The following is a 20,301-nucleotide window of genomic DNA, read 5'->3' as shown; positions in this document are numbered from 1 at the left end:
ACTTTTATATTTATTAAGCTATTTAAGTTTTAAAACAGTATTTTGAATTCGCATTGAATAAACATGATTATTATGATTTTATTATGTTTTTATTTTATCAACAGTTATTCCTTTATTTCAGTGTATTACATAACAGTTCTTTCTAAAAAATCTTACGCTGCCAGCCGTACATTGGTCATTTGGAATGTAACATTAATGAAACCATAAGAAATGTTCAGATTATTAGATCACAGGAATATCAGTTAACACGGGAAAATCCTAAATCTGCTCCTGTAAATAATCATACTACTCGGTCGAATTAACACGTCCGACGCCAAGCGTTGCCTGGAACAACTGTTCTCTGTCCAAAAGTCAAAGCGAAACGAAATATCTTCGCTTTTCATAGTCTGGCAGATTTTGTACTGGATAACGCATGGCAGCGGACAAATCAATGAAACTTCACAAACAAATTAAATTTACATGTATTACTACACGAAAAACGATGGGAAATGTAGATCTACAGTAAACAAACAAATTGACACGTAAATATACATTGCATGAAGAGGCATGAGATGTACTCTATCTTTCAAGTACAATTACATGTAATAAATTGTATAATCGCTGATAAACACCTGATTATTTTCTACTCATGAAGTTTCATGTAATAATACTTTAATTTTTCAAAACAAACAAATTGACATGTAAATGTCCATTGCATGAAGGAAGCATGAGATGTACTCTATCTTTCAAGTACAATTACATGAAATGAATTGTATAATCGCTGCTGAATACCCGATTCCCTTCTACCCATGCAGTTTCATGTAATAATACAAGGATTTTTTTAAGTGTGTAATATAAAAAATTGTGAGATTAAAAAAAATCATTGTCACCAAATGAAATAAATTAAATTAATTATAAAAAGGTTTTATTTTTATTATGACATGAGATAATTCCATTATTGAATCTAAAATATCAATAAATAAAACAAAACAGATTCCAATTGGAAGATTTTCTTCCAATATTCAGTGGTTTTATAATTTACATCATTTTTATTTTACATGTTGCCATATTTTACATCTTTTTTTATTTTACACGTTGCAACATTTCACTGGCGTGTAATTTCCAACTAGCACTGAAAAGTCCGGCATATATGATGCTTCTTTTTATTTACATCACATGTGATGTGATTTTACAGATTTTTTTCGTTGTGTATAGTTATTATAGTTTTCCTTCAATGTTAAATGATATTGTTATCTCCGGAATGGTAAGTTCGATTTGATGTTTTTGGTGTGAACGTTGAATATATTAGTAAACTAAAATACATTATTTGTTTACTTTTCAGCAAGATGATCGGCAAAAAACGAAAGGTCGAAGATTAAGATGCGGCAAAAAAAACTTTGATGGAGCCGTCTGTTGATGCGCTGCTGATGGTGACCATGAAGAATTTAATTTTGAACAAATTTGGCAAACAATAAAGTCAATGTTTTCAGCATGAAATATCGAGAATTTTTCTTATTTGAAAGTGATTTACTGTTTCCATAAGAATCTCTCATGAAAAGCAACAACCTCTCATTGAAGTAGGCGTTCATCTTCAGAATTCATTCGCGTCATAAGACAATCTTATGAATTTTATTGATTTTTCTTATGGCGCCACTTCATAAGAGAATCTTATGGCATACATAATAGTATTTTTCTGAGTGTAGAATTCGGTGCTGTTAAGGATTCAATCTTGTTTTAGTCTGTAAATTCACATTAATAAATCGCGTTCTATGTCATGTAACATTAAAGATTTCCAATTTCAGTGTTGTTAAGGATTCAGATTTTTTTTCTGTGTAGAATAACTAAAACCTGTATTATTATTCAGACAAATGATGGATTTGTTGATTGATGAATAATAAAAGTTAAAATACACCTTTATTTAAAAAAAATCCGCAAACTTTTTGAATTTTTTTTTTTTTTGCCCATCTGGTTTCGTCTCCCGGGCCGGGACCCATTATGCCGTACTTGATGGCAAATCTATTTGGACCATCATCACTTCGTCGCAGAATTCTGTAATATAAATAAAACCGTAACAACATCTAAAAATTACCTTTAAAATCAATATATTCACCATGTAAAATTTCAAGTTTTTGCTGCACAAAACCAACCAAGTTCAACAGCCTCGCACAAACTGTTCAACATTTACTCAGTTGTCGCCTTCAAGCACTCGAGTTCTCTGAGTGGCGAATTTCCTGCCGTCTGAGTAATCTTTCCGCTGATTTCTGAGTTCGTTAAGATCAGCCGTCGGCTGCTTCATACATGTGGCGACGTCTGAGTAAAAGGTAGCCGGGCTCTGAGTATTTCAATTTTAGCGAGTATGGCTTGAAAAGTGGTCTTGCAATACTTCGCTAGGCACTCAGCAGTGGTGTCAATTGAATTTCTTGTTTATCAATGCCAAAAGACATACACCTGTTAATGAGCTTATAACTTTTTTGTCTAAAAAGATACGAAGTTATGATATTCGACAAAGTTGTTCAGTGGAAAATTTTCTGTAAGAAATTTATAAATTGGCACAAAAACCATGAGCAGGCTCGGTTCCACAGAAGAAACAAAAATGATGTTGATTTTTTAGTACAAAATATTCAATTTTCCCATACAAACCTAAAAATTCAAATTTACTCATGTAAACGTTAGGGGAGAATGAGGATACTTGATCCCTGGGGATACTTGATTCCTTAGCTATATCTCGAAACTGGAATGTCTTACAAAGATCAAATGTTCTAGAAAAATGTGCCAAAATGAGCAAAATAACAATACTTTTAGTTTAAAAAATTTTAACAAAATAATTGTTTGAGTAATTGAACTTTGTTTGAAAAAATTCACAAAATGTAACTTGAAGATCTTTTTTCATCACTTTAAAATGTTCCTTACATGGGAAAATTATGAAAAAAATATTTGTTCCAATGTATCAATCGTTCGAGCGTAAAATGAGCTTCACAATGCCATATTTTCAAAGCAATGGAAAACTCTCAACTTTTTTCAGAAAAAGTTTTCTAAAATGTTGATTATGGGTACAATTGATCCCCTAGAGTTGGGTACAATTGATCCCTCTTCCAAACGGCATATTCTTCTTCTGAATTGATCGTTATGATTGCTGATTACGAAATTACTAATATTTATCCAAAATCTAATATTTATCAAGCAATGGTCTGAAGAAAAGAGCAAAAATAGTTAATTTTCTCTTAATTATAAAAAATAGCGCCTTTAAGTATGCAATGTTATTAGCGTTGAGACAAAGTTATAGAATTTTCTTCTTATGTCTGCTATAAATTGTGAAATGAGAACAAACATGACCAAAATAGTCAATTAACATTCTATCTTGGGGTTTTGTTTGATTTTTATACAAGGATAAGGGTTCCTGAATAAAAGATCAAGTCTCCTTCAATAGGGGATCAAGTCTCCCCTAACTTCAGAAAAATCGCAATTTTTTCACTCCCACGAAAATGCTTCTAGTTCATCAACGGGTTCAAGTATCGTTCTAATTTTTGGAGCATAGAAACTTGAAGTTACAAGCTGTCAGAAAATGTCAAAGACGGCGAGTTGCTAAATTTTCCCAAAAAGATATGGTGAAAATAAGAAAAGGGGATCAAGTATCCCCACTCTCCCCTACTTAAAAATTCTGCAAAAAATCATGGATGAGTTTTGGACCAAATCGAAGCTTTTAAGACCCCAGGGTTTGAGAAATTCAAAAATGATCCCAAATCGACTCAGTCTATTGTATATTTCAAAGTACTATGGGTCCGGCCAGGGTTCAACACGCACGAGTGCATCGAATGAGAAAGAGCAAATTAGACGCAGCCTTTTCGTTCTCCGTTCACGGCAGTGATTGAATTTTGGTGAGCATGAGTTGATCAACCATCTCTCGCTCAACGCTTTACTCGGAAGCAAAGGTTGCTTTGAGGCAGCGAAAACGACAAACCGAGGATGCATACGCTCTCAACATGGCCCGCCTTCATGAAGCAATATACATTCGAGGCAGCGAATCCAAAAAACCAAACGAATGGCTCTCACTCATCTCCTGTTACAACCAGCGTTGCCACATTTAAATCTGTATTTTCGAGGCAAAAAATCTTTTTAATCTGTATAAAATCTCAAAAATCTGTATTGAAATCTGTATCCAAAATTTTGATTCCGGATACTAACATTGCCCTACGGCGACTGTTTTTTATAATGCGTGAGACACTAATCTAGTTGCCCTCTTCACTATTGCGAACTGCGACATTTCTACGATCTTTCAAATCAGTGTTAATCCTGTGATTTTGCTACATGCAATCCGCTTTTTAGTTTGTTTGTACAAATAATTGCGACTTCGAAACATTGCACGAAATCCAATTTCCAGTACAACGAACAAAATACATATCTGCTACCACTACATGTAAAATATTAGGTCACGCCAACTTTAAAGTGGATATATTTTGTAAAATGCAACGATCTTTGTTCAAGCGGGGTTTAACAATCAAATAAGATTTGAAAATTGTGTCAACTGTCTCTGATCAGTTTCTGTATTTAGCTGTTATCACTGTTTACTGCAAGAAAAATATTCACAGCAGCTGAAGTAAGTCAATGATATTTAACCAGGTACCATTAAAAGTTACATTTCGTGTATACAATGTCAGATCTTGGTATATGATTTTCGAGCACAGGTTTGAAAACTGTTTTCAAACCCTTGCATTGATGCAGTTCCGAACTATTATCTGGAAGATTTTTCTCATTTGTGAGCATGACAATTGATGGCTTGAACATTAGATCATCAAAGGAGATTATTCTCGATTAACTCAAAGCATAATCAAAATATCATAGAATTTTTTTCATTTGCTGAAAATCTGTATAAAATCTGTATAAATTTCCAATTATCTGTAATCTGTATATACAGATTCTTGGTTTGAAAATTTCAAAAAAATCTGTATGTTCACTGAAAAATCTGTATATGTGGTAACGCTGGTTACAACATTGAGGGAACCGAATTCAAAAGGCAGAGCAAACCCGAGTCTCCTCGTTTGTGCCTGGATCGAATGCGTGAGGTTTTTCTGCTATTGCTATTATTGCACAGCAACCGCACGCAGGCAGCTAGTTTATTTCTAGAGTTTGTTTTGATTAGGTCGTATGAGCCACATTGCGTGTATCGAGAAAATCGCTGTTAAAATTTTTAAACACATTTTTAATTCTAGTATTTTGAATAACTCTGAAAGTTGTCTGGAAAAATGGTATGCGATGCGGAATTAAATGAAGAACATGCTAATGTTTTCGATATTGCCAATTTTTTGGTTAAATTCATTAAAATGTTCTTACGACATTATGCATTACCTACTTGACGTTAACGTCGTTATGCAAAAGAACATTAATTACGTTTAAACTAGAATGAATTCTTCTCAATCTTTCGAATTTCCTTCTAAGCTACTTGAAAACTGATACTTGACTTAATAGTAAACAGAAGTGTTACCTTAAAGTACTTGTACACAGTGATGACCGGAATCGGTTCCGCGAGGGACTGTCCATCAGGAATATTTGTAATCAAATAAACATTGCTGGTTTTCTGGTATTCCGATGACCGTGCAAGGAGTGCGAAAACGTCTCCGAATTGCTGCTAGTTATTGTGGCTGCCTCTTAAAAATGAGAATGATATTTTACAATTTTGCGCAGCATAAATTAACATTAATTGGACTTACCTACAGCCCTCTATGGCATCAAGGCAGCTTAAAACTACCATTAATCACGATATTCAATAGATTTCGTACACTTTCTGAAGCACTTTAAGGAAAAATGCAAAAGGTCGCTTCAACCACATTGCCGAACTGTTGTTTTGCGACTATTTGCATGCACGGCAATTTAGTGCAATGCAAATAGTCGTTAAAACCAAATTACACTCGAAAATGAGAAAATCATTATACGCTTTAAATTCAAATCATGTTCTGAAATTTATTCATTGATCAAATGAAACCAAATTTTTACCTAACGTAGAATACATGTTTATCAATAGTTTGCAGCAAATAACTCAGTTTTGTTTATATTGGTTCATACGACCTAATCAAAACAAACTCTAGATTTATTTCTTTTTCTTCCCCCCTCTTTGCACCATACGTTGCGGGCCTGTGCATGGCAATAAGTTCGGTTGTTTTGTTGTTGCCTCAACCTTTGCGGCGAGATTGAAGATGTTCTCCTCAACGACAGCTATCGGCTGGAGTTATCCAAATTCAACAACGTAAATGAATATGTGTGCCTCGTCTTCTTCATGCATCATATAGCAACCGAACGTTGAGAGAGTTAGTTCGGGGCAGCAAACGAATAGTATCTCTCAGAGCTAGAGATGCCAATGTGCCTGATTTTTCAGGCGTTGCCTGATTTTTCGAGGCTCTGCCTGACAACCTGATAAGCCATTGAATTTCCCTGATTTTTGAAAATATGCCTGATTTTGCCTGATTTTTGCGAATGTCATGAAAAATGGGTAGTAAGGAACTGGAATAGGTACCATAGCTGAAATGAAAAAGTGAAAATGTGGCTGAATCAAAGCAATCGAAAGATTCCCGTTAATTCTTATTGAAAAAGAGAATTGAAGGGATTGCTTTGATGCAGCAGAATTATTCAACTAAGTAGGCTCACAACACATATTGGATTGAAAATGTGGAGCGATGACCAAAAAAAAAAAAGGTCATCACTTTGAGCGAATTTCCGTTACTTTTACGTAGCCTGATTTCGCCTGAATTTTATTTCGCAAGTTCCCTGATTGTTGAAAATAAATGTTGGCAACCCTGCTCAGAGCAGATCCTCCTCATGGGGGGAGGTTTGAATGAATGTATATGTATCGTCTCCTGTATAGCTGTGTGAAACCTCAGAACGTGTATTTTGAATGCCTCTGATGAGAAAATTGGTGAGGATTTCAATCACTGGTTCACGGGCACATTTGATTGCTCGAAATTCGCACGAGAAATTTGCGACAAAAACGCAGTTTGGAAAATATTGAGCTGAGCGAGCACGCCTATTCGAGAGCGCGAGCGGTTCGGAAACTGCGTTTGCGTTTTTCTAGCCGCGTGCGTGTAGGAACACTTGGACTTGGAAGGAGGGTTTTAACAATAGACTGAGTCGATATGGGGTCATTTTTGAACTTCTTAAACCCTGGTGTCTAAAACTGTTCGTATTGGTTCAAAACTCATCCATGAATTTTTGCAGAATTTTTAAGTAACGTTTACATGAGTAAATTTGAACTTGTATGGGAAAATTGAATATTTTGTATTAAAAAATCAACATCATTTTTGTTTCTTCTGTGGAACCGAGCCAGCTAATGGTTTTGGTGCCAATTTATGAATTCTCTGTATGCGATTTGACAGCTGGTTCAGTCCTCTGGACCCGACAGAGCTATCGGTCACTCGAGCTATAGTATTCAAGCTAATCATCGGGTACACATTTAGGGCTTGTGATATAGCGCAGTTGGCAAGTCTGTTGTCTCCTGAGCCGATGTCCGCGAGTTCGAGCCCAAGAGCAAACATCGAACACAGTTGTACCGGATAAGTTTTTCAATAACGATCCGCCAACTGCACCGTTGATAAAGTCGCGAATGCCATAAAGATGGTAAAACGACTATAATCGAAACAAAAAAAAAAAGAAAAAAAAATCGGGTACACAGAATGTATGATTAGGATGAAGTAGTAAGTGTTATTCCCTAGACTGCAATATTGCGATGTGGCGACCATAAAAAAAGGTCATCACCTATAAAGTTCGCCATCCAGACTTTTGCACACTTTTCCAGACATTTTTTCAAAATCTTCCAGACATTTCTGAAAAACAGTTGACATCACTGTCGACGAGAACGAGTCGGAAAGATAGAGCGAGCGTGTTTTTGTTTCGAGCGAGAGTGCGTCAACGGCCAGAACGCAAACGACAAAGTGTTACGCTCGAGAGAAATGGTTTGCGTGTGCCGCGCGTGGCTAAACGAGTGCGATTTGTTGAACTCTGGGTCCGGCATAGAATCTTTTACCGATAATTCCACCTCCAAGGAAGTGCATTATTGGAGTTTGTTTGTGGGTGTACTTACATGGACTCTTGGGAGAAAAAAGGATTGCAGTTTTCGGGTGTAAACTGTAGGAAGTCGGTAAAACGCGAACCCATGCCCGTTGTTTTCGAAACGATCGAGTGGTTGAAATTTAATAAGAACTTTATTGTTCCAAGTAACAATCTTTTGAGGAATGGTCTTGTACTGTATAGTTTTTTTTCGAATTCGCAATAATAACTTTTTTATTGAAGTTTAAAGACGTATTTAACCTGCTTAAGTAGGTCATTCGCGTAATTTCTATATCAATAATAACATGGCAACATTGTAAAGTAATGCGGATGCCAGACACTGCAGAATGGCTACTGAAATATTTACAACGGTGTGTCTCGTTTGGATGTTAATGTCACTGTTTTTTCCCCAAACAATATTCCGGCGAAGTGTTTACCTTAACGATTTCCATTGCTTGTGAAACATAAAGCCGTTAAAAAATTTGTTCCAATGTCTAGCGTTAAATTGACCCACATTCAGCACAAGTCAAACATTTCGTTCGGTTTCGCCATGAACATCAAACGGCGCATCCGTGAGCAGTTTTGGCTGCTAGACAAGGAAACTCAGGACAAACAGCGGTGTGTCGATGTTCTAGAAGACGTTGTCGGGTTTGTGAGGACATGTTGCCGGAACATTGGAGGAGACGTTTTGGATTCAAACTTTCGCATTAACTTTCGGACAATTTTGCTGATATTGTCAATGAACTCGTATTTTATTTGTCTTGGTTATTCCGTGTACTGTTACTGGGGTTCGTGGTTTGAAATATTGGAGGCGCTGTCTTTGGCCGGGGTTGCCGTTCAAGGAATGGTTAAACTGAACCTAGCACTGTCGCAGAAAGAATATTTTCAATCATCCCTCGGAAGATTGCAGCTAATGTACGAACGAAATGTCCACCATCCACGCAATAATCGATCATTGGTGTCATGTGGAGGGCTGATAAGGGCTGCCTTCATCATTTTTGCGCTGTTTTACTTCCTAGGTGGAGTTGGATTTTGTTTGCTTCCTTTGTACACTTTCGCGAGATATCAGCAACGCACTATGATTCTTGCCGTTTTAGTACCGGGTTTCGACCCGGAAACCCATTTTGGATTCGTAGCCACGTCTGCTTATCACGTTTTTCTTATTTTCATGGGAACATATGGAAGCCTCGCTGCTGACTTGGGAATGATGCTGATCACTTTCAACATAATCGGAATCGTCGATATTTTCAAAAACCTACTTAAGGAATTGGATGACATGCTAGAGCTAGATGATTTCAACGAAAGGAAAATCCACGAAAGCGTTCTTCAAGTTTGTGTAGCACATAAGGAAGTGATAGCGTAATATGAGAAATCAAATATTTAGAAGAATCAAACTTTAACCAATCTACAAATGTTCGCACAGGTATGAGGAAGCGCTTGACAAATCATACCGGAGGGTTGTATTCGTACAAGTGATGACATCTGTAGCCATCCTTTCGACCACGTTGTTCGTTTTCTACATGACTATGCAAATTGCAAATCTGTTGTTTATGTTGGCGGCAATTTTGCAGCTACTGGAATTCTGCATTCTTGGGGTGACCATCACGATAAAGGTTTGATACAAACTTGAAAAGCTTTTGATTTTTCTTTAAGATACATTCAAATTTCACTTAGAACGATCAAATAGTCAGAGCATTGTACGATATCAGGTGGTACAAACTTCCGGTGAAGCAGCAGCGAATTCTATCTTTTATCTTGTTCAAATCGCAAAACGCCGTTGAAATGACGATTGGAGGGTTGGCCGAGCTCAATATGAGCACTTTCGTAGAGGTTTGTAATTTATCCTATTGAAATCAACCAAGCACAATTATCATAGATGTTTTTGACCGTTTGCAGATTGTTAAAACAATATATACTTATTTTGCGATGATGATACAATTCATACACTAAGCAGATGTAGAAAAATTACTGGGATTGAAACAAACAGCATGTTTTTTAACCGTCAACTGAGCACCATGCAATACTTTTCAACTTCAATGGCTTCTATAAACTTAATGTCCACAGATAATAATACTGCTTGCTCATTAAAAGTTTTAAGGTTGATGGGAGATCAAATTTACGTAGTCACAAAAAATATTGGTTTCAGCCGTTATTTTAAAACTTATAAAAACCGATTTTCACCCTTTTAAGAAAAAGATGTGAGTTGCAACAAACTTTGTTTTTAATGGAAAATAAATTGAAAACGTTTCAAAATTTATTGTTTTTTGCTTGTGATGTCATATCGCATAAAGCACCAATTGCAGTAAATTTTCATTTTGTTTGAATTAAATTTTACATTTTTTTTCTGTCAATAATATTTTTAAAGAAAAAGCATATCATAAAAATGAATGTTTGGATGGATGATATTTTGAAATTAAAAAACGCGTGACGTAAAAAAAAAACCAGCATATTGAAGCGAGATTAAAAAGGTGAATCTTTGGTTTGCATTTTAGCCCATACTGGTTACTAAATTAAAAAAATATTTATTAAAAAAAATTAGGTGATTGTCCGAAAAATAATTTAACACCAACTGTGTTGGTATAGGATTATAAAAGCAAAACAAACTTCGTAGGTGATATCACTGAGCCAATCCGTCATACTTGTTAAAGTTTTTACGGCATTGAAAAATGTAAAAATTTGTAGATCTGTTCCTCGGTTTTTTAAATTTTCTATGATAATCAAAATCTTTAAAAAAAACAATCTCACGGTGTGAGAAACTGTGTCATCTTCATTTTGTTATCCTTAAATGATAACTTTATTACATTATATTAAAATAAAATTAAACATGTGTTATGGTTTACAAAAATTACATCTAATCATGCTGTTCCATGATGCCCCATTTATGAAATATTTTCCCCCGAATGAAACGGTTGCACAGATTTCATTGAAAAAAGCCCGGATTTCGCTCGATTTATTAACGTGATTTGCCAAAACAAGCAAAAAATAATTTTTTTTTTTTGTAAAAATTTTGATTTATGCGTCTAAAACGAAAGTTTTTGAAAAAGTTTTAAAAAAATATTCATGAAAAGTTATTTGAAAGCTTAAAATATGTACAATTTAAAAACAAATCTTGGGTTTCGCACAATTTTGCCCGGATTTTTAGTCGACATTTTGGAATAGAATGCCCGGATTTTTGACGGATTTTAGAATGACAAAAATGACCAAAATGACAAAAATGACAAAAATGACAAAAATGCTAAAATGACAAAAATGACAAAAATGACAAAAATGACAAGAAATATCAAAAAATCGCCAAAAATCGACAAAAATTACAAAAATGACAAAAATGACAAAAATGACAAAAATGACAAAAATGACAAAAATGACAAAAATGACAAAAATGACAAAAATGACAAAAATGACAAAAATGACAAAAATGACAAAAATGACAAAAATGACAAAAATGACAAAAATGACAAAAATGACAAAAATGACAAAAATGACAAAAATGACAAAAATGACAAAAATGACAAAAATGACAAAAATGACAAAAATGACAAAAATGACAAAAATGACAAAAATGACAAAAATGACAAAAATGACAAAAATGACAAAATTGACAAAAATGACAAAAATGACAAAAATGACAAAAATAACAAAAATTGCCCAAATGGCAAAAATGACAAAAATTACAAAAATGACAAGAAGGTAAAAAATCACAAAAATAACAAAAATAACAAAAATGACAAAAATGGAAAAAATTACAAAAATGACAGAAATGCAAAAATGACAAAATTGTCAAAAATGTTAACATATTAAAAGTTAAAAACGGAAGAGTATGTAATTAAAATCTCCAGATGAAAAACAATTTCAAAAGCCCTTATGTTCGTGTGTCTTCAATTGTAGATAATTTGAGATATCTTAAATTGTTATATACTATTGGATGAATAAACCCAAGAGGCTTAAAATCCCAAATTTAGCAACAAAGAAAAAAAACATTGTTATATGAACATACTCCCTTTAATTATTCAATTATCCTGTTACGTGATGTTATATGATACTTTCATCGATAGTATGGCCTCACATGAAGCGTTTGTCGTCGAACTGCTCGAAAAATTCAATTCTGTTTCAACTAGTGAACACTAGAGGCGCTAGTAGCCAGTTGCGATGATTTAGCGAGCTATAAATTTCAAGCTCGATGAAATAGGTAGTTAATATAATGTTCAGGCGTTAAAATACTTTTTGAAAAATTCGATGAAACTTTCGAAGCTCGTTCGCTTACTTACTTAACTTACTTAATGATCCCGCGCCGATCCTCCGGTGCATAGGGCCGTGGTAAAAGACCTCCACTGTTGACGATCCGGAGCCAGCGTCTTCACCTGGTCCCAGTCAAGATTCTCGTCGACAGTTCGGATTTCAGCGGCTAGGCTTCGCCGCCACGAATTTCTGGGTCTGCCTCTTCTTCGATGACCTTCTGGATTCCAATCTAGCGCCTCTCTGCAAATCTCGTTTTCATCTTTCCGCAGCGTGTGCCCAATCCATCTCCACTTACGTTCCCGAATCTCGATTTCTAGCTCCTTTTGATGACACCGGCGATGTAGTTCCTCATTCGAGATCCAGTTGCCAGGCCACCAAGCGCGGATGATATTCCGCAGGCAGCGGTTTACAAAAACTTGCAGTTTTCGCGTCGTCACCGCATATGTGCACCAAGTTTCGCACCCGTACAGCAATACGGATTTGACGTTTGAGTTGAAGATTCGGATTTTTGTTCGTAGAGAGATCTGGCGTGACCGCCAGATGTTTCGGAGACTCGCAAACGCAAATCGGGCCTTTCTGATCCGTGTTTCGATGTCTTTTCTGGTACCACCATCAGGCGTAATCTGGCTACCAAGATACTGGAAGCACTCCACTTTCTCAACTTGTTGCCCAGCTACCATGAAACTGGAGGGATTTCCTGTGTTGATCTCCATCGACTTGGTCTTTCCGACATTGACTTTGAGACCTGCTGCCTTGGAACTTTCGGTGAGGCCGTCGAGTTTGCTCTGCATATCTGGTTGTGTTTGGGCGAGCAAAACAATATCGTCAGCCAGGTCAAGGTCGTCCAGTTGCTCCATTGTTGAAGGATTCCACGGCAATCCTCGGTTCGGTGCACAGTCAATCGATCCAATCAGAATCTCATCCATTACGATTAGAAAAAGTAGCGGTGATAGAATACATCCTTGTCTCACTCCAGCAGTTACCGGGATTGGTTCGGACAAGACACCGTCGTGCAAGACCTTGCACGAAAATGCCTCATACTGTGCTTCGATGAGATGGACTAGTTTCTCTGGGACCCCTCGTCGCCTTAGAGCCGCCCAGATGTTTTAAGCTCGTTCGCTAGTTTTAAATAAATCCTTATATTCCACATCTGAAGATTGTTCTACTGAAAATTTAGCTCTATATGATTATAAATACATTGATTCCCGTGAATTCAATAGGTGGATTTCTGGATTTGGACATTCTGAAACTAGCTTATCAATTCTATAAGTTTCTTCAAGAAATTTGATTTTTATTTCTAATGTTTATGGATTTTTTAAAAAAGCCATTTTTATTCTTTGTGTTTCCTCGTTTGTGTTTTGCATAAAAATTCATATACATGTAGGTACTAGTGAGTGATATTTGATAAATTTAACTGACAGGCTCACGAAGAATAAACATATTTTCAAAAACAGCTATTAAAAATTATCCCAATCTGTAAGTTTTGAGAAGCTGGTTGAAATTGTAATTTGAAAAAAAATCTTCACTACTCTTTGTGGTGGAATAGGATACACCATGGCCGTAGGAACGGGGGGGGTTTTGGGGGTTAAACCCCCCCCATGATGGTCCGAAGATGCCAAGTGAAATGTTGTACTAAACATAAAATTTGAATTTTCTAATCAAATTTTGATGAACTACGTAAATGATTCAAGAGTAACAATAGTGTAACAATCTTGACTCCAAAACCTCGAAATCTCATTCCAGGACCACAATTCTACAACAGTTTTTCAAAAAATTTATCACTTGGTGATAGTAATTGTGTCCCAAATATTGAATCCCAATAAAGTTAGACGCTTACCAGATTATACGGATTTGGACCAGATTTTCTCACTCTATTTGCAAAATCAAACGAAAATTTCAATTGTGTCCTTAGAATCATGTATCTTTTCTCCAAATAATTTTTTTAAACAAATTTTATCAAAAAACATAAACGATTTTTTGGAAGATTGATTTTTCTTATGATTCTGAATCGCCTGATGTGTTTCGAAAAAATTAAAAACAATAATCTGTGTGTTTTTCTTCTTTATTTTAGAGGAATAATTCTGAAATTTGCCTGCGTTTTGGCCGGGTTTTTAAGAAAAACTTAAAACAATATGCCCTCATTTCGCAAGGTTTCAGGATAAAATTGCCTGGATTTGCCAAGCCCTGATACTTGATCCAACATAAGTGTTGCATTTCAATCTCAAATGTGATGAATTTTCCATATTCAAAACTTTGAATTTCGGAATATGAAAAAAAATATTTGAAATTCAAACCACTTTTATGATTTGGATCTGAAATTTTTATTCTCAATTTATGTGCAGAGTTGAGTCATAAAAAAAGTTTCATGAATCCAGAAATTAAAAATATGTAAAAATATCGTTATTCACAATTTATTTAAATTTTTCAAGTTCAATTACGAATACATAATTGAAAAAAAATCATATTGAAAACCATAAGTTCAAATTCAAATAAAAGATTTCTGGACAAGGGTTCTGATACAAATTTCGCTTTTTGTTTTCAAATTCATAGGATTTCTTATCCGGAATTTAGATTCAGGCTTAGAATTTGGGTTCAAAATGCAGAATTCAGACTTGGAACTAAAATTCGAGGTTTGTATTCAGATTAAGCTCAAATTTGAGTTTTACGATCAATATAAAAATATCGATGTTAAAATTTCATCAGGGATTCAAATTGAAGGAGATTGGAGTTTGATAACTTTGATTCTTGATTCAAAATTGAAATTCTAAACTTATCAAAGTTAGATTAGAAACACAAACCTGGTGAAAATCACATATAAAAAATAAGATCTGAATGCATTTCAAAGAATTTGTTTTTTGAAAAATCTAGATTTTGATTTTGGAAACTTTGACAACAGGATTTAAATTATTTGAACTTCTTTTTTATCCTTATGTAAAAAATCAGCTGGAAATTTTATTTACAAAATTTACATATATTGCAGATTCTTCAAAATCAAAGGTTCTAACTTAGTCTTAAATTTTAATCGAGTTTACAAGAGTAGTAAAAAAACCTTATTTGAACCGCAAATCTTATTTTTTACTTTTATTTCTGAATATTTGATACATTTTCATCCAATGCTTAAAACGGTTATGTTTATGGTTCAGAAGCTTGCTAAAGTAAGTGAGTTTACAAAAAAAAATCTGAATGAAGGTTCAAAATCCATTTTTTTTTGGCTCGATTTTCGATGCAGTTGGCGCACCAGGTATTAAAAAACCTATCTGGAACAACTGTGATCGATGTTTACTCTTGGGCTCGAACTCACGGATATCAGCTCAGGAGGCAACTGATTTACCAACTGAGCTATATCACAAGTACCTATATTTCTGAAAGCTTCATGAACAAAATTGGCTTCTCCTAGGAATTAATTTGAAAAATAAACAACTTTTAATGCAAAATAACTTTAATTTGAATAATTTGCACTAAGTACATATACACTTGTGTAGGCATTGTTTAAGCAAAAATGTTATTGAGAAAAATTTGTCATCAAAACCCCCCCCATGAGCCGGTTCTTCCTACGGCCCTGGGATACACTCTTTAGAGGTTTAAAGTCTCTTAATATTAGGTATGCAAAATTTAGTTCGTTTGAATATTAAAAGTAAAAAATGTTTTACTTAAACCATATTTTAATAAATCCTTCACAGTGCATATCATACCTATATTTTGAAGCACAATTTTTGTAATCATGAAATTTTATTATAACAGTTATTTACTTTTAATTTGAAACAAAAGATAAATCTTAAATCTTATTTTAATATGGGAATTTGAATTTCAATCGAAATGACTATTTATCTACCATCGGATTAAAAATTTTGAATTTTTTATATAAAATTTAAATAAATGTCGTGCTTTGATGATTTTGTGAAAGCATTTAAAGCTGGATAATCTGATTTTTTAAATCATAAATCATGGATCAAACACTTAAATTTTAAACTGAATTAGTGATTTGAATCGTAGAAAATGAAACTAAGATCTAAATCTGATGTTTCTGAATCTGATTATGCAATTGAACTCAGAAATTGAAACATGAGTTCTAAATCTTTCATTTTAGTAGAAATCGCAAACCGAATATTAATCTGTTGCACAAATTTTAATCTTCAATAACCTGAAGAATATTTTAAAGACAATCATATGGAGATTTCACAAAAATTTAAAACTTCATATGTATGATTTTGTTATTTATTTAATCAACGGCTAATTATAATGATATGCTGCAACCACTTAAACTAAAAAAAATGAAGTAAAAAAATTTTCTTAGATTATCTGGAATCGATCGAATGTAATATTTCTGATCGTGCTACTCTCTGCAAACTGTTCAGTAGATATGGCTTAATGCGGAACTAGTAACAAATACACCAAAAAGCTATCTATTTTGTCTTCGTTAGTGACTTTATCTCTTACGACTTATGACCCATTTAGGAAAAAATACAACAAATAAATGGCTTGTTGAGTCTTTCGGCAGTGCGTCTCAATTCTACATAAACTATTACGGTCCGTATTGTAACTCACTTAAGCTTTTACAAAACTTTCGTATCGCTGCTTCTGTGTCATTAGCTAAGGCTTGACTATTGTCCAACATGGACAATTTGCGACAAAATACAAAATTCTTGAACTTTATTAAGCTAGTTTCAGTCAGTGCGTTCCCACTCAAGTCTAATTCGTCGGCAATGGCTAAATATTGCTCGAAGGCCAGGTGAGTCAGGCCCAGTCCTGAGAGATCCAATGCAGCGTTCGGTTGATCCTGCAACCGAGCCGTCCATTCAACCAAACGATTTTCGATCGACCATTTCTGAAGGATATCCGAGTAGTAGCCTTTTCTCAGCGGATCAACGGTTTGCAACTTTTCCAAGTTGGAAATCATTTGAGGATAAAACTGAACACGGTCGATGGCTTTCATCAACATAGCTGCCGTTAGAAGTGTCCATTTGCTGTCCGGTTCGAATTCGAGCAGTTGTTCACAGGATTCCAGCTGAGTTTTCAATACGGTTACCACTGCTGAACCGAATTCGTAGTCAAATTTAGGTTGTTTGATTCCAAATATTGTGCTATCGTCAATTTGCTTAACTTGAATGGTATGGACAGTGCTATCTTCATCAGTAAAAGTAATTGTCAATGAATCTTGTGAGGATTTTTCAGCACTAAATTTGTTTAAAATCCAGGTAAGACTGTATGACTTTTCTAGTGGAGCCTTCCACACAGCAACCTCACTAATATCTTTGCTGAAGGAGGCAGCAAGCTTCACATTTTCATGATTCAAATTAACTGGTCGGCTAAACGTTATCACAGCCAATTGTCGTTGTAGGTCCATCCGGAATGCTACAATGTCCAGCGGAGGTTGGGAATTCCCCAGTAGCCAGCGCTGATAGAACCAAGCACTGCTATCGTTGGGATCTGTGAAAGCTGCAGTCAGAACCAGTTCCAACTCTTCCTTTAATTTTGCCTCGCTAATTGGCCGCGAGGGGTCGTCTTGGTTTGGGAACAAAATAGGCAACAGCTTGCTCCGGTAGTGCCACGACGAGTAGTTTGAAAAGTTGTTCTGAATTTTGTCGGTGCAAAAGTCCAGCTCATCTTTGGGAGCAATCTGTGCCTTCTCTGCTACGTATCGTCGATAGTCCCAGCAGTGAACTGCAAGAAAAAAAAAAGAATTTAAAAAATCTTACAAAAAATAGGCTATTTGACTGCTTACAATTTCTTTCATCCAACTTTAGGTAATGTCCACAGAGGTCGACTTCCCGTTTCCAGTTTGGTTCTGGAGCGTTTTCCAAAATCCAACAGCGATGATGCCAGGCACAGTAGGACTTTGGGTTGACCTGGAGGCAGAGTTCCGTGAAGCCCAGGTCCTTGTCGAATAGAGCTTGATCCTTCCTAAAAAACAGGTATTGAGGTAATTATGAGGATTGTAAGTGCGTGCCCAAACGACAGCTCGATTTTTCATATATTTTGAAATTCGACCAGTGATAAAGAAAAATTTGTAAAAGATCTGAGTTTTGCCCCAATTTTTTTGTAACTCAAAATTGATGATTTTAGCACTTACTTTGATCTTGAGGGCCTCGATTGAATAACAAGACATGTCTATCACCTATTTGTTGAATTTTAAATTTTATGATGATGAAATTGAAAAGCAATTTCATCTATCTATTCTGGCGAGTTGGGCAAATTTGCCCTAGCCGTCAAAACCCAAAGAAAAAAAACAACTATTCAGGAAACATCAACTTACTCATCCTGCACAAACTGCTCGATGCACATCCGCCGGAGGTTCCACAGGGTGGCAATGTCCGGATTGGCGCCAAGAATCTTCCCGGTCAGATCCATCATTTCCTGGTCCAGCTCCAGGGCCTGCTTTTTCTGCAGAATCCGCCCCATTCCGGCACGGAAAGCCTGGGCCTTAACTTCACGTTCCTTCTTCTTGCGAAGTGCTTCCTCAGCACTGGTACGCACTTTCAAACGTCCGTGCTGCAATTGGGAGAAACAAGCGATTAAATCTTGCAAATAAAAAGGAATAAATTTAAAGGTTTTTACCATTTTTAGTTGAAATGATTGAAAATAGTTACAAGAAGACTGATTTGCCGATAAATAACGATTAGTCACCGATTTTTCCTTGTTCGCGAAAAAATGTAAATAAACAACTTTTGACGTTTACTACACGAAACGGAAATAAAACCAATTTTTGGGTTTAATTTTACTTCTTTTTCAACCCAGTCAGAAAAACGTTTGAACGCGTTTCATGACTTTAAACGAAAATTTAAAAAATATTTATTTATTTATAAAAAAAAATGTTAGTAATTTCATGTTTTTGGATTGAACACTGCGAATGTTTTCAGATATTCTTGAAAATGTTTAAGATTAAAAATGAAAGCAGAAATGTGAACCAAAAACTCTGAAGAGCGCAATATTTTAGTGGAGTTACAAAGGTTATTCTAAAAGTGTGTCTACTACGCTATAAATAGTCATTGCATATTTTAAGGGGCAATTTTCTAGTTTTTTGAAAATACAGCATTTTGAGTTCTTTTCAACAACATTACAATAAACATTAGTTATTGGACAAATATAAGTAATTTCTTGATAACAAATGATCACGATCCATTCCGATGAAAAACAATCTTTTTTGGACTCTGGGGATAATTTTAAACCATAACATACATTTTGGAAAACTTTTTCTTCAATAAAATAGAGAGTTTACTATGCATTATGAAGTCCATATTATACTCTTAAGATTGGCATATTGGAATAAATATTTTTATTACAATTTTTCCCCCGGCCCCCCGTTCGAAATTTCCATAAGAACCCGAAGTAAGGAATAAGTTAATTTTGAGGTTTTTTTTTTGTAAATTTCGAGAAAAAACAAATATCCTGAAGATTACAAGACCAAAAACAAATTTGGAAGATGAAAGTTGTTTCACCTTTGGTATTCTGGATTTTATTGGATTTTTCGATAAAAAATTGCTTGATTTATAAGTTTTGTTGTTAAGTTGCAATGATATAGTATGCAATTTTGTTGCATACAAGCTTTCGTGCAATTTATTCAAATTTATTATCCCCCCCCCCCTCTCCCTCCTCTTGATGTTCCAACTCCGAGTGACAAAGGAAATATTTGCAATTTGTTTTGGCCTAAATAAATATCTCTAAATCACATTTTGTTAAATAGTTCAAACAAAGTTCAAAAGGGGAGAGTGGGGATACTTGATCTCCTATTTTCACCATATATTTTTGGAAAAAATAGCAACTCGTACCCTTTTACATTTTCTGACAGCGGGTAACTTCATATTTCTATGCTCCAAAAATAAGAACGATACTTGAACCCGTAGATGAACTGGATGCATTTTCGTGGGAGTAAAAAAATGCGATATTTTTTAAATTAAGGGAGACTTGATCGTCTATTGAAGAAGACTTGATCCTTTATTCAAGAAGCTCTAATCATTGGAAAAAAAATAAACAAAACCCGAAGAATGAATGTTAATTGACTATTATCACAGATGAACTATTATGGTCATGTTTGTTCTCTTTTCTCAATTTATAACT

The 20,301-nt window shown here is 35.0% G+C and overlaps 2 protein-coding genes across 2 annotated transcripts; one reads left to right on the top strand and one right to left on the bottom strand.

The window, feature by feature from the left end:
* The first annotated feature begins 8,500 nt into the window (after positions 1-8,500).
* Positions 8,501-9,976, top strand: LOC129741399 (odorant receptor 67d-like). Its single transcript, XM_055733123.1, has 4 exons — positions 8,501-9,369; positions 9,434-9,623; positions 9,685-9,840; positions 9,907-9,976. Exons 1-4 carry the CDS (start codon positions 8,501-8,503, stop codon positions 9,958-9,960), a joined length of 1,269 nt encoding a protein of 422 aa, XP_055589098.1. The 3' UTR covers positions 9,961-9,976.
* Positions 9,977-16,447: 6,471 nt separating this feature from the next.
* LOC129746584 (geranylgeranyl transferase type-2 subunit alpha) lies at positions 16,448-18,917 on the bottom strand. Its single transcript, XM_055740315.1, has 4 exons — positions 18,802-18,917; positions 18,500-18,735; positions 17,969-18,147; positions 16,448-17,907 (listed from the first exon to the last, which is right to left on the bottom strand). The coding sequence occupies exons 1-4, from the start codon at positions 18,802-18,804 to the stop codon at positions 16,769-16,771; spliced, it is 1,557 nt and encodes a 518-aa protein (XP_055596290.1). The 5' UTR covers positions 18,805-18,917; the 3' UTR covers positions 16,448-16,768.
* Between the last annotated feature and the right edge of the window lie 1,384 nt (positions 18,918-20,301).

The sequence above is a fragment of the Uranotaenia lowii genome, chromosome 2 (genome assembly GCF_029784155.1).
Source record: "Uranotaenia lowii strain MFRU-FL chromosome 2, ASM2978415v1, whole genome shotgun sequence".
Classification (NCBI taxonomy): domain Eukaryota; kingdom Metazoa; phylum Arthropoda; class Insecta; order Diptera; family Culicidae; genus Uranotaenia; species Uranotaenia lowii.
Note: the sequence above shows the minus strand (reverse complement) of the source record. Positions and strands in the feature narration are given on the sequence as shown.

Excerpts from the sequence above, each read along its gene's own strand:
- LOC129746584 (XM_055740315.1), bottom strand. Across the intron at positions 18,148-18,499 it reads GAGCAGTTTGTGCAGGATGA|GAAGGATCAAGCTCTATTCG; the intron begins GTAAGTTGATGT and ends CCTGTTTTTTAG. Across the intron at positions 17,908-17,968 it reads AAAGTTGGATGAAAGAAATT|TTCACTGCTGGGACTATCGA; the intron begins GTAAGCAGTCAA and ends TTTTTCTTGCAG.
- LOC129741399 (XM_055733123.1), top strand. The coding sequence starts at position 8,501 with ATGTCTAGCGTTAAATTGACCCACATTCAGCACAAGTCAAACATTTCG. Across the intron at positions 9,370-9,433 it reads GCACATAAGGAAGTGATAGC|GTATGAGGAAGCGCTTGACA; the intron begins GTAATATGAGAA and ends ATGTTCGCACAG. Across the intron at positions 9,841-9,906 it reads ATATGAGCACTTTCGTAGAG|ATTGTTAAAACAATATATAC; the intron begins GTTTGTAATTTA and ends GACCGTTTGCAG.